General features: G+C 57.8%; 3 protein-coding genes across 6 annotated transcripts; 1 reads left to right on the top strand and 2 right to left on the bottom strand.

Annotated features, from left to right (window-relative positions):
* The first annotated feature begins 43 nt into the window (after nucleotides 1-43).
* Nucleotides 44-16,218, top strand: KMT2B (lysine methyltransferase 2B). Its single transcript, XM_056825277.1, has 37 exons — nucleotides 44-466; nucleotides 1,654-1,729; nucleotides 1,855-3,713; nucleotides 3,887-4,000; nucleotides 4,120-4,270; nucleotides 4,394-4,673; nucleotides 4,972-5,027; nucleotides 5,317-5,592; nucleotides 5,866-5,960; nucleotides 6,452-6,550; nucleotides 6,910-7,023; nucleotides 7,182-7,328; nucleotides 7,422-7,517; nucleotides 7,676-7,793; nucleotides 8,051-8,164; nucleotides 8,374-8,558; nucleotides 8,634-8,723; nucleotides 8,821-8,925; nucleotides 9,040-9,113; nucleotides 9,230-9,348; nucleotides 9,439-9,530; nucleotides 9,691-9,828; nucleotides 10,106-10,264; nucleotides 10,563-10,683; nucleotides 10,808-10,886; nucleotides 10,976-11,136; nucleotides 12,168-12,395; nucleotides 12,545-13,829; nucleotides 13,956-14,045; nucleotides 14,131-14,240; nucleotides 14,439-14,576; nucleotides 14,653-14,727; nucleotides 14,820-14,997; nucleotides 15,109-15,216; nucleotides 15,295-15,378; nucleotides 15,463-15,592; nucleotides 15,677-16,218. The coding sequence occupies exons 1-37, from the start codon at nucleotides 59-61 to the stop codon at nucleotides 15,950-15,952; spliced, it is 8,028 nt and encodes a 2,675-aa protein (XP_056681255.1). The 5' UTR covers nucleotides 44-58; the 3' UTR covers nucleotides 15,953-16,218.
* Nucleotides 16,219-16,485: 267 nt separating this feature from the next.
* IGFLR1 (IGF like family receptor 1) lies at nucleotides 16,486-18,489 on the bottom strand. 4 transcript variants are annotated; one of them, XM_056825321.1, is made up of 6 exons: nucleotides 18,316-18,489; nucleotides 17,694-17,865; nucleotides 17,424-17,602; nucleotides 17,207-17,348; nucleotides 16,974-17,132; nucleotides 16,486-16,895 (listed from the first exon to the last, which is right to left on the bottom strand). In XM_056825321.1, exons 2-6 carry the CDS (start codon nucleotides 17,848-17,850, stop codon nucleotides 16,570-16,572), a joined length of 963 nt encoding a protein of 320 aa, XP_056681299.1. In that variant the 5' UTR covers nucleotides 17,851-17,865; nucleotides 18,316-18,489; the 3' UTR covers nucleotides 16,486-16,569. The 4 variants fall into 4 exon arrangements, with proteins under 4 accessions (XP_056681299.1, XP_056681298.1, XP_007491918.1 ...); XM_056825320.1 differs by having other exon boundaries at nucleotides 17,694-18,489; XM_007491856.2 differs by having other exon boundaries at nucleotides 17,207-17,602.
* Nucleotides 18,490-18,623: 134 nt separating this feature from the next.
* On the bottom strand, nucleotides 18,624-20,496 carry U2AF1L4 (U2 small nuclear RNA auxiliary factor 1 like 4). Its single transcript, XM_001363924.4, has 8 exons — nucleotides 20,384-20,496; nucleotides 19,990-20,077; nucleotides 19,796-19,862; nucleotides 19,611-19,660; nucleotides 19,437-19,535; nucleotides 19,204-19,337; nucleotides 19,000-19,095; nucleotides 18,624-18,880 (listed from the first exon to the last, which is right to left on the bottom strand). Exons 1-8 carry the CDS (start codon nucleotides 20,425-20,427, stop codon nucleotides 18,790-18,792), a joined length of 669 nt encoding a protein of 222 aa, XP_001363961.1. The 5' UTR covers nucleotides 20,428-20,496; the 3' UTR covers nucleotides 18,624-18,789.
* Nucleotides 20,497-20,500: the final 4 nt, after the last annotated feature.

Genomic DNA, 20,500 nt, shown 5'->3' with positions numbered 1-20,500 from the left:
GGCCCTGCGCCCGGGCCGCCCCTCCCCCCGCCTCCCCGGCCCCTCTCACGGTGCCAAGATGGCGGCGGAGGCGGGCGGCGGCGGTTGCCCGGGGCCTGGCTCGGCGCGGGGCCGCTTCCCGGGCCGGCCACGGGGCCCCGGCGGGGGCGGGGGCCGCTGCGGGCGGGGCGGCGGCGGGGAGCGGGCCCGGGTGGTCCTGCGGCGAGGCGGCGGCGGCGCGGCCGGTTCTGGAGGAGCGGAACCCGGCGAGGACACGGCCCTGCGCCGCCTGCTCGGCCTCCGCCGGGGCCTGCGCCGGCTCCGCCGCTTATGGAAGGGGCTGCATCCCCGACGGGGTCGGGGCCGCGGACGCGGCCGAAGCCGGGGCCGAGCCGGCCTGCAGGAAGAGCCGGAACAGAGCCAGGGGCAGCAGGAGGAGGAGGAGGAGGAGGAGGAGAGCAGTGACGAGGAGAACGAGGAGGAGGAGGTGAGCAGGCTGTGGGGGCAGAGGGGCCGGCAGCGCCCCTTGGGGAGAACTGGGGCCTTCTCTGGAGCTGGGCGGGGGCTGGGGGGGGCGGCCTGCCCTGCCCTACCCTGCTCTGCTCTGCCCTGCCTGGGGAAGAGTGGGCTGAGTGACCAGGACCGAGGTTCAGAGCCTCAGCCAGGGGCCCAGCCAGTGGGGGGCGGGGTGAGGGGAGGGAGACTTGCTGCCCTCTTGGAAGCTGGAGCAAACTGTAGCGCAAAGTATGTGTGGACAGTGTCTTGTTAGCTCATGGAGTTGGGGGGGGGGGCGGTGTGCAGATAGTAGGATAGGATGTGTTGGGATGCCCAATCTATGGTAGCTGGAAAAGCAGCATGGCTTTAGTGGGTGGAACCTCAGGTCGAGGAGAGCCTAGGATCCCCATCTGTTGTAGCCCTTCGGCTTGCCATGTGACCTTGGCCAAATAGGTTTTCTTAGTACCTCAGTTTCCCTACCTTCTAGTTTGGGGTGGAGAGGAAGGAATAAAGGAGACTCCTCCCAGAGAATTGGATTTGGAGATGTAAAGTGACAACCAGGAAGTATGATGTCTTGAAGGCTTGGCTAGGTTTAGATCCCACCCCCTCCCCCTCCTTCCATCTACTGGACTTCGTTCGGTGGTGCTATTTGGGACTGGTGCTGCTTTCTAGCCTGAGGGGATTGCAAAGCTTTTAGTTGATTGTAATGTTTAGCCTGAGGGGCTGTGGGGTATTCCTCTCTTTTGAGCTACTTGTGGTCTGGACCCCAACTTTATTGGAGAGTGAGAGAAAATTGAGGCTGTGCTGATTGAGATTGGTATCTTTTCTTGTCATTGAGGGTCTTGGGTGCTGGGTACCTCATTAGGTCTTCTGGGCCAAAGAGCCTCTTGTGGCCAAATGCTAGGATAAGCTCTGGTGGTTGGTTAGGCTTGTTCAAACAAGTTCTATTGGTCTCCAGTCCTTTCTGATGTGGAGGGTGGGGACCATGAATTGAGGAGTGGGAGCCCAGGGGAGGAGGGAAAAGCCTTTCTTGGAGACTGCTTTGCTTTTCCTAATTTCTACTGATTGGAGACTGGTGAAGATGAAAGTGGAGCCCAGCCTAATGCAGGGGTCATGTGGAGAAGGGTTCTTTCATTGGCACTGACTTAACTCCCCTCATCCCTTGATCCCCTCCATTAGGAAGAATTTCGAGGGTTCCACTCAGATGAAGATGTTGCCCCCAGTTCCCTGCGCTCTGCGCTCCGGTCCCAGCGAGGTGAGTGAGGGGCAGAGACTTTACCAACTCTCTAGAGAACTATCTCTGTAACTTGTCCCAGTTACCTACCAGCTCCCACTCCCTCATTTCTTATCCATCTCCCTATACAACCACTCTTCCAACAGGTGGAACCCCCAGAGGCCGGGCCAGAAAACACAGGACAATCCCCCCTCCACCTCCCCGCCCAGCTGAAGCAGTCTTTCCTTCCCAGAAGGCCCCGTCCAGGAGACGGGGTGAGACTGGCAAAGAGCGGATGGTGCAGGTACTGGCCGAGCTGCTTCAGCGGGCCCAGGCCCCACCAGCCCCCCGGATCCGTGGCTCTGAATCTCCCACCCCTCGTCGGCCTCGAGGCCGGCCACCAGGTTCTTCTAAAAAGAAGAAGCTGCCAGCAGTGGTAGCAGCAACATCAGCTCCTAAGCCAGCAGCCCCTGCAGTCCCAGGAAATCGACGAGCTGGGGCCTGGAGATGTCGAGAGGCCCCCGCCTCTGGTTCTACCAGCCACAAAAGAGGGGAATCTGGTCGAGGGGGCCGGGGAGGTAGGGGCCGAGGCCGGGGAAGGCTCCCCCTCCTCCTCAAGTTCGTCTCTAAGGCCAAAAAGATGAAGATGGGACAATTGACCTTGGGATCTGAGCCAGGACGAGGTCGCGGCCGTGGCCGTCGGAGGGGGGGAGGGCATCGAGGGGTCCCTCCAGGTAGAGGTGGGTCTAGCCGAGGAGGGGGGCGACATCAGAAGTGGCAACAGCAGGAGGAAGAAGAAGAAAAAGATGAAGAAGAGAAAAAGGTGACCAAGGAAGAAGAAGAAAAACCACCTTCACCACCTCCTCCTCCTTCTCCTCCCCCTCCCCCTCCTTCCCCTCCCCCTCCTCCCCCCCCTCCACCTCCTCCAGCCCCAGAGGAAGAAGGAGATACACCACCTCCCATGGCCACAACTACTAGATCCCGAAAAAGAGGCCGACCCCCCTTGACCCCTACCCAGCGAGCTGAGCGGGAGGCAGCCCGAGCAGGGCCAGAGGGTGGTTCCCCCCCTACCCCTGTCCCCCCTGCAGGACCTCCTGAAGAAAGTCCTACAGCACCCCCCAAGGGGACCACTTTCCTGAAAAATATCCGCCAGTTTATCATGCCAGTGGTGAGTGCCCGATCTTCTCGTCTTATCAAGACCCCAAGACGCTTCATGGATGAAGAGGTCCCTCGACCTCCAAGGACTGAGGCCTCGCCCCCTCCTCGGCCACCTGTGGAAGTCTCTCCACCAGCCCCCCAGGAACCAGCTCCAGCCCCAGTCCCAGCCCCAGCCCCAGCTCCAGCTCCTACCCCTACCCCTACCCCTACCCCTTCTCCACCTCCCCGCTCACCAACACCCCCACCAACCCCTCTTCCTGAAAAGAGACGGTCTATTCTGAGGGAGCCCACATTCCGATGGACATCACTGAGTTTGGAGCTTGCCCCACCTCCACCTCCAGCTCCTCCACCAGCCCCTCCCCCGGCACCCACCACCCCATCCCGGAGGCCCCTTCTGCTTCGAGCTCCCCAGTTCACTCCTAGTGAAGCTCACTTGAAGATCTATGAATCTGTGCTGACCGCACCTCTGACTGGGGCCCCTGATCCTCCTGAGCCAGAGCCTCCCCCAGCCGAAGAACCTATCTTGGAGCCTGAGTCTCGAACAGGCAGTCGAACCAATCACCTCAGCTTGCCCTGCTTCACCCCTTCAGCAACCACACCCACAAAGGCTGAGAGCCCTCAGGGTTCACTGGTCCCCAGCAATGGGCAGCAGCAACAGCAGCAGCAACAACAGCCATCACCTCAGCCACAGCAGCTACCACCACAGCCACCACCCCCTGATGAACAGAGCCTTTGTGCCCGGGGAACAATTTCTCTTCCACTCTCAGGGGTGGAAGAGAAGATGTTCAGTCTTCTCAAGAAGGCTAAAGTACAGCTGTTTAAGATCGATCAGCAACAGCACCAACAGAAGGTGGCCCCCCCAGCTCCGGTGAGAATAGACCTTTTTCTATTCCCTTCTAGCCAGCCAGGGGCCACCCATTCCCTTGTCTCCATCTCTTGCCACCTCAGTTTCAGGATTTCTTTACAACTAACCTTTATCCCTATTTCTCCCCCCACTGTTGGTCTGTCCCTATCTTTCCTCATCCTGTCTCTTTCCCCCAGCCAAGCCCTGGAATGAAGGTGGAAGAGTCTGTGAGGGCTGTCAAACAGAGTCCTGACAGAGGGGCTGTCAAGTCTGAGGATGAGTTGCTGGAAGCCAAGAAAGAGAGACCCCCGGTATGGGATAACTGAGGGACTGATTCAACAGAGGAGGGAAAGAAAACCCTTTTCATCCCTGCTTTGTCTGGTTCTGGAGAATCCCAGAAAGTGACCATTGTTTCACCTGCTTATTCTAGGGTCCTGAGTCTCCAGTGCAGGGCCCTCGAATCAAACATGTTTGTCGCCATGCTGCTGTGGCACTGGGCCAGGCCCGAGCCATGGTGCCCGAAGATGTCCCTCGACTCAGTGCCCTGCCCCTTCGGGAGCGTCATGACCTTGCCGCCGATGGTGAGGATGCTGGGGTCTAAGTGTTGGTGTACATTATGTGGGACAGGGAACACTGGGTAGAAAAGGAAGCCTTGAGTGTGTGTGGGGGGACAGTCTAGCTGATCTCACTTCCTACCACGACAGATACATCATCAGCATCTGAGACTGAAGGTATCTCATCACGGTCTCGAAGAGGAAAGGTGGAACCAGCAGGCCTGAGTGGAAGCTCAGGTCCCACAGGAACTGGGGGGACTCTGTCACATGCCCCAAGGCGATCCTTGCCTTCCCACCAAGGCAAGAAGATGCGAATGGCAAGATGCGGACGTTGCCGAGGCTGTCTGAGACTGCAGGACTGTGGGTCCTGTGTCAATTGCTTGGATAAACCCAAGTTTGGAGGCCCAAACACGAAAAAACAGTGCTGTGTGTGAGTTACTCTAGAACTACTCCCATATTCCTTATATATTATCCTGGTCCCTCCCTCCCCAACATTTTGGAATCACCTGAGGTTCCTTCTCCCCTCTCTCTGCCCAAGCATTGTCTGAAGGCTTCTTAGGCCAGATCCTGTGGGCCAACTGAGATGGAGATTCAGCTCTGTTATCATTCAGTATTTTTATCCTTATTCAGGACTTCAGGGTTAGCATCCCTTTAGGTTGCCCTCCCCTCCCTTTCCCACCAGACCTCTGGTCCCCTCCCCCCCAGTAATGGGCCACTCCCCTTCCCAGGTACCGGAAGTGTGATAAGATTGAGGCCCGAAAGATGGAGCGCCTGGCTAAGAAAGGTAATGTTATCCTGCTAGAAAGACTGTGCCAACTCCACCCCCACCCCCCAGAGTCCCCATACCCATAATACTCCTTGGCAGAGGTATGACTAAGGGAGCTAAGGTAGGGAGGCCACATTATTTTCCTTCTCTTATCCTGGCCCCAGTTCTAGTTCCTTTCTCTTATCCCCTCATACCTTCCCTTTTCCAATTATTCCCTTCTGTCTCCTTTCTTTTTTGGTCAACTACTTGGGCTCCCACATACTTGTACTTCTTATCCTCCACACCATTTCCCCCCCTGTCCTGACAGGCCGCACAATGGTGAAGACACTGTTGCCCTGGGATTCAGACGAATCCCTGGAAGCCTCTCCTGGGCCTCCTGGGCCTCGTCGGGGGTCAGGAGGTGGGGGGCCCCGGGAAGAGGCAGTGGCCCCCCCTGGGTCTGAAGAGCAGGATCCCCTCCTGCAGCGCAAGTCAGCCCGTCGCTGCGTCAAACAGCGGCCTTCCTATGACATTTTTGAAGACTCAGATGACTCAGACCCAGGTGTCCCCCCAGCTTCCCGCCGTCGAACCCCTCGAGAAAATGGTGAGAGCCCATTACCTTCCTCTATTCTGGTTTTCCCTAACTCCCTGGCCTTTAATAGGTGGAACTTTTTCTGGGCACTTACAGAGAAAAGACTTAACGTTCCCCTTAACTTATCAAACTTTAGGACAAGCATGAAGTGTGTGACTTAATTGGAAGTAAAGAGTACACCATATTAGACACCTAGGTTTCCCTGGTTATCTGGGGAGGGCAGGAGGTTTTGAGAGAGAACAACAGGCTCTGTGAAGGGCAGATCTCATTCCTTCCCTTATCCAGAGTTGCCCCTGCTGGAGCCTGAAGAGCAGAGCCGGCCCAGGAAGGCCACTTTGCAACCTGTGGTGCAGCTTAAGGCTCGGAGGCGTCTAGAAAAGGTCAGCTCCATCTCCTATCACACCATCAGAATGAACAAGAGTTTTTGAAAGCTCTTTTGTGCCCAACTCTAGTCCAAGGTCAAAGGGAAAGGAAAGGGCTAGGAGCAGCAGTGGAACAGGATCATACATACACACGCACGCACGCACGCACGCACACACGCACAGAAATCCTGGTGTCTGCCTGTACCACAATGAACAGTCTCGGTATGGCTGAAAGAGAACTGTTTGGAATGGAGTCAAGCTGGGCTCCAAAGAAAGTATAGAATTTGGGTAAGAGTGGGGGAAGGACAGGGGAGCATCAAAGCTGCTGCCACTTGAGTTTGGACATGGGAGTTTGGGGAGGGTAGCCTCAATTGAAGCCTTTTCTAAGAATTCCTTAGGGAAGAAATGGAGCTTGGGTTGGAAAAATAGGGTGCAGCCAGAATCCCCTCCCCCCCTTGTCTTGTCCTTGCCTTGCCTCCAGGCCCATCTCCCTCCCACCCCCTCCCCAGGACACTTCTGCTCCTGGACCCTTTGCCTCCTTCCCCAATGGCTGGACTGGAAAGCAAAAGTCTCCTGATGGTATCCACCGAGTCCGTGTGGATTTCAAGGTAGAGGAGGGACTGTGGTTTTGGTGCGGGTTGAAAGTGGGCATCAGATTGGGCTGGGTAGTGGTGGGTTCAGGTTTTTGGAGTTAGATGTTGCTGAGAGATAGAGGGACAGGAAGTTTTAGCTTTGTATTTTGTCCCAACTCCTGACCATGCTGGAATGAGAAGCACAAGGGTGGGTGGGGGTAGAATGACATATATTTTGAGCAAAATTCATGAGGTAAAAGCGTCAGGCAGATTTATAGAGTATAAGCCATAAGGCATCAGGAGGGTTAGGACTGATGCAGAACTGGGGCTATTAAAGGGGAATGGGACAGCAAAGGTCTCTATCTCTGATTGCAATCACCCCTTCCTCCTTCCAGGAGGACTGTGACCTGGAAAATGTGTGGCTGATGGGTGGTCTGAGCGTGCTCACTTCTGTGCCTGGGGGTCCCCCCCTCGTGTGTCTGCTATGTGCCAGCAAAGGCTTACATGAGGTCTGAGACCATTCTTCCCCTCTAACAACCACTATGCCCTCCAAATCATTGCCCTTGCTTGTGTCTGCTGCACTTTCCTCAATCCCCCAAATTCCCTTAGTCTTTCTTGAGTTTATGGGCTCCTACTTCTACAATAAAATACTCTTCTCCCTCTTCAGCTGGTGTTTTGCCAGGTGTGCTGTGACCCTTTCCACCCATTCTGCTTGGAGGAGGCAGAGCGGCCCTTGCCCCAGCACCATGACACCTGGTGCTGCCGCCGGTGCAAGTTTTGCCATGTCTGTGGGCGTAAGGGCCGTAGCACTAAGGTTCGAGAATTTGGGACATTGGGAGGGGTGTGAGCCTGGGCCATCTGTGGCCAGATCACGGACTCTAACTTTTCTCATCTTAAAACCTGATAGCACCTCTTGGAGTGTGAGCGCTGCCGCCATGCCTACCACCCTGCCTGTCTGGGGCCTAGTTACCCAACCCGTGCCACTCGGAAAAGGCGCCACTGGGTGAGATGTCCTGACCCCTTGTCCTTCCTTGTCTGTTGCCCTCAGATCTTTCCAACTTGACTTTTCAACCAACCTACAACTTTGTGCTCATCTTCCTCCCATCCTACTCTGGACCTGCCCCTGTAACATTTGCTTCTGTTCCTACTCTTAACTCGTAGATCTGCTCAGCCTGTGTTCGCTGTAAAAGTTGTGGAGCGGCTCCAGGAAAGAACTGGGACAGCGAGTGGTCAGGAGATTGTAGTCTTTGCCCTGGCTGTACCCAGCTTTACGAGAAAGGTAGAGAGCCCCTAGAGCTGGGTTTGGGCAGTCTTTGTTGGAGCTTTGACCTCATCTTTTAAGGAGAGGAGTGGAGTGGGTAGAGGGGCCCTCAGGAGAAGAGATGGGTCCTGGGTAGTCAGGTCTACCTTGCAAATAGGGGGAGAGGGGGAAAGTGTTCTAGGAGTGGAGACTCAGAGCTTATGGAAAGAGAGGGTCCCTGCTGACCACGCATCCCTCCCCTCCCTCTCCCCCCCCCCCCCCCATCTCTTCCACAGGAAACTTCTGCCCAATTTGTACACGCTGCTATGAGGATAATGACTATGAGAGCAAGATGATGCAGTGTGCACAGTGTGACCACTGGGTGCATGCCAAGTGCGAGGGCCTCTCAGGTGGGTGGGGGGACCACCCTGGACCCCAGCCCTGCTCTCTCTGACGATCCCCAGTCCCCTTCCCCTTCAGGGTGAGTGGACTCCAGATCCCATGAGCTCCCTGGGCACAACTTCCCCCAGCCTCCAGTGTTTTACTCCTGATGGCTGTTGGGAGCTGTACTGTTAGAGATATTTCCTAACCTTCCATCCTTATTCCTGCCCAATTTCAGATGAGGGCTATGAGATTTTGTCTGGGCTGCCAGACTCGGTGCTATATACATGTGGGCCATGTGCTGGAACAGCTCCTCCTCGATGGAGGGAAGCCCTGGATGGGGCTCTTCGTGGGGGACTACACCAGGTACTGCAGGGCTTACTGAGTGCCAAGGTGACTGGACCCCTGCTGCACTGCACCCAGGTATTGGAGAGGGCCTCTCTGGGTGAGTGAGGGGAACCCCCTGGAGGCATGTGCTCACTTCATGCATTGTTGCAGTGTGGACAGGATGGAGAACAATTGCACCGAGGACCCTGTGACCTTCGAGCTATAAGCCAACTCTTTGAAGATGGACATTACAGCTCTGTGGTACGACACGGGGAGTGAGTTTAGGGGGTCCAGAGGCTTGGGGTGGATGAGGATTAAAGCAAGAACCTTCCTTGACGACCACCTCACTCTCTTATAGCACAGCTTCATGGAGGATGTGGTCAGTATCCTGATGAGACACATGGAAGAAGGAGATGCCCCTGAGCGCCGGGCTGTTGGGCAGGCCAAAGGACTCCTCTTGAAGGTGAGGAGGACCTTGGGGAAAGTGTTGGCCAGGGGAAGGGGTTTTCCATCTTTTCTGCTTGTGTTCCAAGCACCTTTCTGATCCCCTCTCTTTTCCTTTGTCCCCTTTTCTTAGCTACTAGAGTCTGCCTTCAGTTGGTTTGATGCGCATGATCCCAAGTACTGGAGACGGAGTACCCGGCTACCCAAGTGAGCAGGACTTTGAGGCCTACCTAGGGTAGAGGAGAGGGGAAACTTGCAGGGTTCTCCTACTGGACCTGGGCAGCCAAAGTCTCTTGAGTGATTATCTTCCCTGCTCTCTACAGTGGTGTCCTCCCCAATGCAGTTCTTCCCCCATCTGCGGATCACATCTATGCTCAGTGGAGACAACAAGAGTCTGAGAGCCCAGGATCTGTACATCCACCTGGAGGAGGTGCCGTTCCAGGTAAGGGAGGGTGGGTTCGTAGGGTCGGGGCTAAAGGGAACAAGGTCAAGAAACTAGAACCTCAGCCTGTTGGCATTATTCACTTCATAGCTACCCAAGCCAAGGAACTAGCTTTGGATCCCCATTTAGAGGATCCACGTCAGTGTGCCCTCTGTCTCAAGTATGGAGATGCTGACTCCAAGGTAAAAAAAAAGTGGGGACATGGGTGGGGATTGCTCAGTTCCTAATTGTAAGCCAGGTGCAAAGCAACCCCCTGTCCACCCTGGAACTCTTTCCCCTCTTCCTCCTTTATGATCCTCTTTCCTGGGATCCCATCCCTTTCCTTTTCCCCTCTTCCCCTAGGAGGCTGGAAGGCTCTTATACATTGGACAAAATGAGTGGACACACGTCAATTGTGCCATCTGGTCAGCAGAAGTGTTTGAGGAGAATGATGGCTCCCTTAAGAATGTTCATGCAGCTGTAGCCCGGGGCCGGCAGATGGTGAGGCACTGGGACCCTACCACCAGCCATGGGCATGCCATTCAGTGGTTCCAAGCTTGTTTCCATGTCTAAAAAACAAAAATACCTATATATTTCATGGGGTTATTCAGATTTAGAATGAAAAGAAATGGTTTGCAAGTTGCAAAATGCTATATAACTGTTAACCATTATCTTGAGGTCAGGGGTTCTCATTTTCAGGAGTGATTTGTGGGGAAAAGGGATTAGGGTTAGACCTAGTGGTATGAGTTTTCCATGAAACCCCAATCTCTCCTTCCAGAGGTGTGAACTGTGCCTGAAGCCTGGGGCCACTGTGGGCTGCTGCTTGTCCTCTTGCCTTAGCAATTTCCACTTCATGTGTGCCCGAGCCAGCTGCTGTATCTTCCAGGATGACAAGAAGGTTTTTTGCCAAAAACACACGGACCTCCTGGATGGCAAGGTGGGACTGTGGCCATCGGGGTAGGGGCAAATCCTTGGTATCCCTCTTTTGTCACTTCCCCCAGAGCCTTTTGTATTATGTTCCACCCGACCTGACCCCTTCCTCTTTTAAATTGCCTCCCTTGAGTGCATATATAAGGGTGGCCTGTAACTGCTACTCAGTGAAGCTGTGATGCTCCTCCCTCACTGCCCAAAGATCAGATAACCCTCAGATCGAGTCTGTATCTGTTAAACCTCTGTATGTAGCATAGTTTGTTGACCCTTAACTTCACTGACCCTTTCCTCTCCCTCCCCCTTAGGAGATTGTGACTCCTGATGGCTTTGATGTTCTCCGCCGAGTTTATGTGGATTTTGAGGGCATCAGTTTCAAGCGAAAGTTTTTGACAGGATTAGAACCAGATGCCATCAATGTGCTCATTGGTGAGACATCCACCCTTTCCATTCCCTTTATTTCCCATGCTCTTTTGTGTTCACTAGGAAGACACCCCTCATCCACCCCATTCTCAGGAGTCATTTTCTTTGTCATTCTCCCTCCTTTTCTCAGGCTCTATCCGAATTGATTCCTTGGGGACGCTGTCTGACCTGTCTGACTGCGAGGGAAGACTCTTTCCCATTGGCTACCAGTGAGAGGCCCTGATGGACTGGAGTGGGGGGTGGGAGAAAGGGGAAACCTTGAGTTCTTCTAGTCACGCCTCTCCTCATCACCTCTCAGGTGTTCACGTCTGTACTGGAGCACAGTGGATGCCCGTCGGCGCTGCTGGTATCGGTGCCGGATCCTAGAGTATCGACCCCGGGGCCCTCGGGAGGAACCTGACCACATAGGGGCAGCAGAGGAGAATAGGACCATTGTGCATAGCCCTATCCCCATTTCAGGTAACCTGCCACACATCTTGGGTGTATAAGTCATCCTGCCCTCCCGCCATTGGGTGCCTACTGGCTTCCAGGGTCTTGGTGTCATTCACTTTGCAGATGGATAGGAAGCCATGGTTTTTCTCACTGACCATCTGATGTCAGAGGCAAGCTCGGCAGACACTGTACAGTAATGTGTTCTCACGAGCCAGATCTTGGAGGATGGAAATAGGCTGGAGTAAGCTGCCTTCAAGTGGAGAGGAACTGTCCTAAGCAGAGGCAGAAATACTTTTAGCAGCCAAAGACAATTTGGCCAGAACAGAAAAGGGGTGTTGGGAAGGAGCAAGAAGTAAGTCTGGAAAGGTAGGAAGGGGCCAGAATCAGGAATATCTAGCTTGTGTCGTGCAATTTAGGAAGAAGCCTGGGACTTGAGTAAGAAGAGAATGTGATGAAAGCCGTACTTTAGAGAGATTGTCCATTTGGTGCTGCTTGAGATGGCTTAGAAGAGAAGAGGAAAGATTGTCTAAGGGTCAGAGTCCTGGCCAGACAGGGTGATGGTAGCTTTGGTGCTAGAAAAGGGATGGATGCAAGAGAGACCTTGAGGCATAATTGGCAGAATTCTGAGAGAAAGGACCAATCAGAGGACACCTGGTTGTCAGGCCCGGGTTATTGGGAGGATGGTGAGACCCCCCAAGAAAAAGGGTACATTAAAGGGAGGAAGGTTTTGGACCCTTGAGCTTGGTGGAGGTGAATAGAGGTTGGATCTGAGGGTGCAGAGTCTAGAGTTTCCTATGTAACTGGGATATGCTGAAGTTCTTTAAGGGAAAAACATGTGAGGAGAAAAGCCGAGTCTGGAGACCGGGAGAACGAATCTTCTTGTTGGGAGAGGAGACAGGAGCATTTAGGCAGATGGAAATCAGACCCTGAGATGGCACACGGAGAAGAAAGGGCCACAATGCTCATGGATGCAGAAGGAATGGATAGACAGGACACGTTTTTCCCCTTCAGTAGACCCATTTTCTCTTCTCCTCATGTTTTCTGTTCTGCTGTTTCAGAGCTGCCTGGAGCCGAGTCCCCCAAAATGGGGCCTGACGCAGTTTCCCTGGGTCCTGAGCGGTCCTCCCTTGCCCAGAACACAGGCCCCTTACCACCCCCTCCAGAACAGAGCATTGCCCCTTCCCCAGTCCCCCGATCCGTCTCAGGGGCTAGAATCAAAGTGCCCAACTACTCACCTTCCCGAAGGCCCCTGGGGGGGGTCTCCTGCTGGCCACTCCCCTCCCCGGGTGAGTATGAACTAAGCTGCCGTTAGTGAGGGGCACCGGCTGGGGGGGGACATGGAGGTGGACAAGTGGCTCAGGGAGGAAGAGGGAGCTGGGCTGATGCTCCAGACTGGAGCCTGGAGCCCGCCCCAGCGTCTTCTCTTCCCTTACAGGAAGTCCATCATCTCTGTCTCACCACATCCCGACAGTTGGTGATCCAGACTTCCCAGCTCCCCCAAGACGCTCCCGCCGTCCCAGCCCCCTGGCTTCCCGGCTGCCACCCCGACGGGCCTCTCCTCCCTCCAGGCCCACTCCTCAGCTCAGGGTGCCCCCTCCTACCTCAGCCCTCGAGGCCCTCATGCCTACCTCAGGGGAGCTGGCTCCCCCCGGCCCAGCCTCCTCCCCACCCCCTCCTCCTGAGGACTTGGGCCCTGACTTTGAAGACATGGAGGTGGTACCAGGGCTGAGCGCGGCCGACTTGGACTTTGCGGCCAGCCTCCTTGGCTCCGAACCCTTCCAGGAGGAGGAGATTGTGGCGGAGGGGGTTGGGGGGGGCAGCCGGGGGGGGCCAGGGGACAGTTCAGAGGAGGAGGCTGGCCCTGCTGCCCACTACATTCACTTCCCTCCCACTGTGGTGCCTGGTCCTATTCCACCACCTGGTCCCATACCTGGGACTCCCCGAATTGAACAGCTGGATGGAGTGGACGATGGCACGGACAGTGAAGCTGAGGCCGTCCAACAGCCCCGGGGCCAGGAAGCCCCTCCTTCAGGGCCAGGGGTGGGTGGGGTAGGAGTTGGGGGGGGAGGAGGGGATGGGGCGAGGCCCCCCGAGGACCTTCCTTCCGAAATTGTGGAGTTTGTGCTAAAGAACCTAGGTGGAGCGGGTGAGGGAGGGGCTGGCCCTGGCGAAGAACCCCCCCTCCCACCCCCTTCACTGGCTAATGGCAGCCAGGCTCCCCCAGCCCCGCTCCCCACCCCCACTGATCCTCCCCGGACGTTTGCCTGGCTTCCTGGGGCCCCTGGAGTTCGTGTGCTAAGCCTCAGCCCCGCTCCCGAGCCCCCCAAAACTGCCACTTCAAAGATCATTCTGGTCAACAAACTGGGGCAGGTGTTTGTGAAAATGGCCGGGGAGAGCGAGCCAGCCCCACCTCTGCCCAAACGGCCCCCGCCGACCCCTCCTACAGCTGCCCCAGCCTGGGGTCTCCCGCCTGGGCCACTGCTGAGTGTGCTGCCTGTGGTGGGGGTGGTGCGACCCCCACCCCCACCTCCCCCATCGCTGACCCTGGTGCTGAGCAGTGGGCCCCCCAGCCCCCCCCGCCCAGCCATTCGAGTCAAGAGGGTGTCAACCTTCGCTGGCCGCAGCCCCTCAGCACCCCCCCCAAACAAGGCCCCCCGGCTGGATGGGGAGGGGGAGTCCCCCGAGAGTACCCCCCAATCAGTGGGGGCCTTGGGCAGTGGGTGAGTGGTAACGGGGCAAGAAGGGACTTTGGGGAGGTATCTTGGGGTGGGGGTGTTAGGGAATGGGGGGAGGGAAACTACTGGCATCAGGGCCCCTCTTCCAATCCACGCATTCTTCTTAATTAGATTGAGCAGAGTACGGATGAAAACACCCACCGTGCGGGGAGTCCTTGATCTGGATGCCCCAGGGGAGCCCAGTAGGGGAGAAAGTCCCACGTGAGTGACCTCCCTTCCTCTCACTTCCCAAGAACCTTGACCTGGGCCCCTGCCTGCTGTGACCGGCTCTCCCTCCTTCCCACAGTACCCTTCCTGATCGGCCCCCCCTGCTACCACTGCCAGACTGTGGCCTCGCCAGGGTCTCTGATGGCCCCCCAGACCTGCTGCTTGAGCCCCAGTGGCACCACTACTCAGGTAGAGCACACCTGGAGGGGGCGGCGGGGCCAGATCCCTTCTCAGGGAATGGGGTGCATAGCAAGGCACCGAGGGTGGCAGAGAAGGCTCGGGAGCTTTGGACTACGCTGGGCCTCTGTCCTGTGGATGGCGAGGAGCAGGATCCAAAGGATGTTGGGGGAAACCTGACTGGGCACCTCCTTTTCCTCGCGGGGGCAGGTGAGGCATCAAGTTCAGAGGATGACCCTCCGTCCCCTGATGACAAAGAGAATCAGGGGCCCAAGCGGACAGGGCCCCACCTGCGCTTCGAGATCAGCAGTGAAGATGGCTTCAGCGTTGAGGCCGAGAGCCTGGAGGGTGAGCTGGATGGTGCGGGGAATAAGGGGGAATCCAAGCAGGCAGGGATCCCCAGCTCACTGTCTCATCTTCACAGGGGCCTGGAGGACCCTGATTGAGAAGGTCCAGGAGGCGCGGGGTCACGCCCGGCTCCGGCATCTCTCCTTCAGTGGTGAGCTAGACTCAGGGCCTGGGGCAGGGAGGGGGAGCTGGTGAGGTGGGCAGAGTGTGAGCCTCTTGTGATGCGGCCCCCCCTTAACCCAGGGATGAGCGGTGCTCGGCTCTTGGGGATCCACCACGATGCTGTGATCTTCCTGGCCGAGCAGTTGCCAGGGGCCCAGCGCTGCCATCACTACAAGTTCCGCTACCACCAGCAGGGAGAGGGGCAGGAAGAGCCTCCCCTGAACCCCCATGGTGCCGCCCGGGCAGAAGTCTACCTCCGGTGAGAAGGGGGAGTACCTGGATCTTGGGGCTACCTAGGCCACGGGAAGAATGGGCTGCTCTTGTGGCCATTGAGGGTGGTCTGAGGCGGCGGTGGCCCCTTTCTCTCCAGGAAATGCACCTTCGACATGTTCAATTTCCTGGCATCCCAGCACCGAGTGCTGCCTGAGGGGGCTGCCTGTGACGAGGAGGAGGATGAGGTGCAGCTCAGGTCTACCAGGTACCGGAGAGGCCAGGGCCTGGGTCCAGGATGGGGTTGGGGGGGGGGTCCCCAGCCTGATGCTTTTCCCTGCTCCAGGCGTGCCACCAGTCTGGAGCTGCCCATGGCTATGCGCTTCCGCCACCTTAAGAAGACATCCAAAGAGGCTGTAGGGGTCTACAGGTGAGGGGGGGAGGCGGTGGTTTCTGGGGGTTCCCCCAGGAGGAGGGACATCCCCTGAAGTCCAGGCGTGCCCTCCCCACACAGATCCGCCATCCACGGCCGGGGCCTGTTCTGTAAACGCAACATCGATGCTGGCGAGATGGTCATCGAGTACTCGGGCATAGTGATCCGGTCGGTGCTCACCGACAAGCGGGAGAAGTACTACGACGGGAAGGTAGGTGCCGGCACGCGCGTCCCTTGTTCCGGTCGGGCACGCGGGGGGAGGGCCCTGAGCACAGCTCCTGCCCGCTCTCTGTAGGGCATTGGCTGCTACATGTTCCGAATGGATGACTTCGATGTGGTGGACGCAACCATGCACGGCAATGCGGCGCGCTTCATCAACCACTCGTGTGAGCCCAACTGCTTCTCTCGCGTGATCCATGTGGAGGGCCAGAAGCACATTGTCATCTTTGCTCTCCGGCGCATCCTCCGGGGGGAGGAGCTCACCTACGACTACAAGTTCCCCATCGAGGATGCCAGCAACAAGCTTCCCTGTAACTGTGGGGCCAAGCGCTGTCGCCGCTTCCTCAACTGACCTGCCCCCTCCCCCCCACCAAGCCCAAGCTGTTCACCCCTGGCCTGGCCCTAAGGGGACCCCCTCCTCCCCCTCCCCGACCTCAGCACGTGTCCCCAGGGAGCCCTGCCTGCCCTCTTCCAGTTATCACCTGCCTGCAGGGTCCAGGATGTAGATAATATTGTACAAAGGTTTCTAAATCCCTTCTTTTCTATGCACTTTTTTATTTAAGAGGTGGGGTCCCAGGGGGGACTCCCCCCCCACAATAAAGTCCGTCAATGTTTGGATCCGAGCTTCTGAATCTGGGTGGGCTGATGGGGTGAGGCACTGCAGAGCCCCCTTGGGGGGATCCTGTCTGATTCTTGCCCTCAAACGACACACTAGACAGGAAGCAAATGGGCGAGGACCCAGGCACCCTCGTGTCTTGACATGCCAGGAGCGGTGGTGCCAGGGCCTCCCTGCGATGCCCCCACCCCCACATCCTTCCCTTTGTTTGGCAATTGGCCAGGCTGATGGTAGTCCTGGGTCCCAATGACCATATCAGAGGCCACGTGTGTGGAAACAGCAAGATTTATTCTTGTTGGGACACTGAGGCAGGAAGCTCCCAAGGAGACTGGGATGGCACTAGCCCAACGGCCTCACCTAAGCTTGTACAGCACCCCCAGGGCATCGCCACGCCCCAGCTGGCCCAGGTGCTCAGCCAGCTGACCCAGCTGGGCTGTGGGGTCCCGAGCCGTCACTGTCTCCAGCAGGGCACGAAGTGGGGAACGTGCAGGCCGCAAGGAGTAGGCGAATGTGGCCCAGGAGGCGGGGAGGCCGTAGCGGGCGGCCAAGTGCCGGGTAGTTCCCCAGGCAGAGCCCCCACGGGGTCCCGGTTCAGGGTCCAACAGGATGACCAGCTCTTCCAGAACCTCAAGCTCATCCAGAAGGCGCGAGAGGGGCTGGTGTGCCAAAGTGGCTGGCACTGAGGGCAAAGAGAGCTGTGAAAAGAGGCCCCTGAGGCAGGATCCCCACCCCCACCCTGCCCTCCTTAGGGACTCACCTGACTCTTCTCTCCGGGAGAACTCACAGGCCTCCCCTGCTCCTGCCACCTTCCCCCTGCTCTCAGCCCTCCCTAGGAACATCTGCAAGATGGCCGAAATGAGCAGGCCTCCCACCAGGAGCAGGGCCGTGATGCCCACCACGTGCCAGACCGGGCTCCCTGCAGAGGCGGAAATAGGCCTGTGGCATACAGGCCTCCCCCAGGCAGGGCCTAGGTGCTGGCGCGGTACTTACAGTCGGGTGGGTGAGTCACTAGGGACCCGGCGGGTGTAGAGGACCCCTGGAAGCCATTCCTGGGGCTGGGGCCTGGAGCGGACGAGGACGGCTCAGGTGTGCTTCTGTTCGCTGGGCACGGTTTCCGGGGGGGTATGGGCACCTTCGGCAGCAGGAAAGGGTTATGGGGGCTCCCCAGGCCCCCAACCCAGGGTTCCCCACACCAGCCAGGACTTACCTTGGCACAGAGGGCTTGATAATGACTGGCCCTGGCTGCTGGGGGCTGAGGGTGCTCCTGGCATGGACTGCACTGTTCCGCCCACTCCTTATTGCATAGCCCCGGTGGGCACAGAGTAAAGGGCAAAACCAGGTGGTCCCCACGGTCTGTGATTCCACAATGCCGGCTGAACTCAGAGTCTGATGGAGAGGGAGAGTGCTGCAGCCTAGTGCCCAGCCCCTGCCTCCACCAACACCCAGCCCACCCCAGCCCGTGCTGTCCATTCCTCACCCTGGCAGCTGGGGGGGCCAAAGCGCTCTAGGCAGCGTCGGCAGCATCCCAAGTCCTGATCCCAGAACTCCAGGCGGCCGCAGTACCTGGACACTGGCACGGCCCCCAAGGCCCAGGACATGAATGTGGACCCCCAGAGTAGAAGGTGGAGCCGCATGGAGAAGGGCAGGGCCTGTGGGCACGGTGGCATCCCCACCCCCATGCAAGTTTAACTTGGGGCTTCCTGAGAAAACCTCAGTGGAGTTTCCGCCCTCCACCCAGCTGGTAGTTGGCCAAGCCAGAGGAACAACACACTGTCTACTCGCCCCCACCACCGGGGACCTCATTTCACTTCTGTTCTTAAAGGTCTTCGCTCTACCCCCTCCTCAAAATCCAGGCTTCTGGACTCCCAGCTCAGAATCCCTCTGGGACCCCAGCTCCAGCCCTCTCCACCCCCCAGAACTTGGCCCCCCACTTCCTGCCTCGGTGTCGCCAGTCCCGTCCCTACTTCCTCTCCCTGAAACTTGCCTCGGGAGTCTCCCTAACTACAAGGGGCCCTTCCCCTTCCCAGATCTGGCCACATGGACCTCTACTCCTCCACCCTCACCCCCTAAGGGGATCCAAGAACTTCCTCGCCCCACACCTTGGCACCTGAAGCTGGTCCTGCTGTCTTGTTCCAAGAGCCCCAGTCCTTCCCCTAACTTCCCTTTCCGGGCGGACTTCGTCATCAACCTCGGGGTGAGCCCAAGCTTGCATCTTGGGTTACTTTTCCAAGCCTTGGTAAGATGGGGCAGGGGTGTGGTGGGGCTAGATGCCTCCAGCTAGCTCTAACCCCCATCCGTAGCACCTCGAAACCCTGCTTCACACACTTCCCATCCCCACCTTCCTCTGCCATCTCAGTCTCTGCCTGCTAACGGTGCGGGCGTCTCACCACTCCAATTGCAAAGAGACTAAAAGCAGACACATTTTATTGGGGGGAGGGAGGGAGTTGGTTCCTGCTCTTCCCGTGTTCTTTTAGGGCAGCGGAGGGTCCCCAAAGCCCCAAAGGAGGGAAAGGGGAGGCAAGCACAATGGTGGTGGTCCTGGGGGAACGTCGCTGGGGCTGGAGTAGGGGGTCTCAGAAGCGCCCGTGGCGATGGTCCGGAGATCGTCTGCGGTTCCTTTCTCGAGGGCGGTGTCCGCCCCCCGCTCTCGTGGGTGACGGGCCCCTGAGGAAAGGACGAGATTGAGGGTCAAGGAAAGGAGATGGCAGCCCCTTCAAGCGGCAGCAGCAGCCCTTGGCCTGTCCCCATATCCCGGGGAGGCAGGCTCACTCCCTGCCAAATACCTTCTTCTTGGGCCCCGGCCATACAGCTGCCGTCGAAGGTCCCGGGAGATTGGCCGAAGATGCATGAAGTTGCAGAAGCCGCCTCGAGTGCATTCGCTGTGGCATCAGACAATGGGCGGGGGATCAGGGCCCTGCCCCCACCTAGCCTTGCCCAGGGGAATGGCCCCTCTGCCCCCACCCCACCTCTCTGGGACAATCCCGCACCCCATTTCATATTGACGACAGCAGGACTCCCTGAAGTCCGTGACAGGCGAGAGCTCAGCTTGCACGGCCTGCCCATTGAACCAACGGTTGTTGAGTTCCGTCACGGCCCGCTCTGCATCCTCTTCCCTGCGGAACTGGGGGTACAGGAAGACCGGGGACAGTCAGCACCCTGAGGCCTCTGGGGCCTGGGGGGGCCGGGATCCCCGGGAGGGCAGGGAGAGGGGCTCAAGCACCTTGACATAGACGTTCCCCACGAGGTGGTCCCCCAAGTTATCACAGACGTTCATCTCCTCGATCTCCCCATACTTCTCCTGCAGCTCCGTGAACACCTCCTGGGATGGGGCGGGGGGTTAGGCCCGGGTGGGGGGGCTGAGCCCGGCCCCTCCGCCCCTGGCCGGCTCCCTCACCTCAAAGAAGCTGTCATAATGCTCCTGCACCTCCACATCGCTGACATGGCCTGAGGAAGGTGGGGATGAAAAGAAGGCTCATGGGGGGCAGCGGACCTCTGCCCTTCCCTGGCTCCTCCCTCCCCCTCCCCGCCCCTCCTGGGTGTCCTCAGCCCCGGATGCCCATCCCCTGGCCCCAGCCTCACAGTGGGATCCATCGGCTGTCTGGGCCGTGTTCTGTGGGTTCCGGTACAAGTTGAGCAGCACGATGGTCTGAGGTGGGAAAGAGGGGGTCAGGCTGGAGCCCTAAGGGCAGGCCTCCAACAAAGCACAGGCCAAGGCAGGGGGAAGAGGGTGAGTTAATGAAGCGGGCAAGGCTGTGGTGGGACACACGCCTCACCTGACTGAACGTGGGTTTGTTGTGGAGCCGAGAGCACCTGTCCCCGTGCCTGCAAGCCCCAATCTTAAAGTAAAAAGAGCAGTTAACCCTGAAAGAAGTGTGAAAATAGGGGGTAAATGGGTGGGAGGGGCCCTGCTATCCCTGCCCCAGCAGTGGGACCTGCCACCCCTCCCCTCCAAGCGGCACCTGCCACCCATCCCCCAGGACCTGTCAAGTGGGACCTACCACCCCCTTTCCCAAATGGGACCTGCCATCCCGCTCCGACCGAGGGGGACCTATCCTCCCTCCCCCCAGGACTCTGACAAATGAGACCCCTTGCAGCCTTTCCCCTGGGGACTCCAGTGTCTGGGTCCCCAGCACGACTGCCCCTCCTATCACCATCATCGATTCTCACTTGTCCTTTTCTGTCCCGAAAATAGAAGCTAAATATTCAGCCATTTTCGCCCGCTCCCTCCACCAGTCTGCTTCATACGTCACTTCCGGTGGTAATAAGCAACTTCCGGGACTAGTT

The sequence above is a fragment of the Monodelphis domestica genome, chromosome 4 (assembly GCF_027887165.1).
Source record: "Monodelphis domestica isolate mMonDom1 chromosome 4, mMonDom1.pri, whole genome shotgun sequence".
Classification (NCBI taxonomy): domain Eukaryota; kingdom Metazoa; phylum Chordata; class Mammalia; order Didelphimorphia; family Didelphidae; genus Monodelphis; species Monodelphis domestica.
The sequence above is the reverse complement of the archived record's forward strand: the minus strand, read 5'-3'. Positions and strand labels throughout refer to the sequence as shown.

Coding starts and splice junctions, on each gene's coding strand:
- KMT2B (XM_056825277.1), top strand. CDS start 59: ATGGCGGCGGAGGCGGGCGGCGGCGGTTGCCCGGGGCCTGGCTCGGCG. Junction 15,217..15,294: donor GTGCAGCTCAGGTCTACCAG/GTACCGGAGAGG, acceptor TCCCTGCTCCAG/GCGTGCCACCAGTCTGGAGC. Junction 15,593..15,676: donor AGAAGTACTACGACGGGAAG/GTAGGTGCCGGC, acceptor CGCTCTCTGTAG/GGCATTGGCTGCTACATGTT.
- IGFLR1 (XM_056825319.1), bottom strand. CDS start 17,895: ATGGGGGTGGGGATGCCACCGTGCCCACAGGCCCTGCCCTTCTCCATG. Junction 17,603..17,693: donor TGGCCCCCCCAGCTGCCAGG/GTGAGGAATGGA, acceptor CCTCTCCATCAG/ACTCTGAGTTCAGCCGGCAT. Junction 17,133..17,206: donor AGTGACTCACCCACCCGACT/GTAAGTACCGCG, acceptor CCGCCTCTGCAG/GGAGCCCGGTCTGGCACGTG.
- U2AF1L4 (XM_001363924.4), bottom strand. CDS start 20,427: ATGGCTGAATATTTAGCTTCTATTTTCGGGACAGAAAAGGACAA. Junction 20,078..20,383: donor TTCGGGACAGAAAAGGACAA/GTGAGAATCGAT, acceptor CACTTCTTTCAG/GGTTAACTGCTCTTTTTACT. Junction 19,338..19,436: donor TGGGGAACGTCTATGTCAAG/GTGCTTGAGCCC, acceptor CTGTACCCCCAG/TTCCGCAGGGAAGAGGATGC.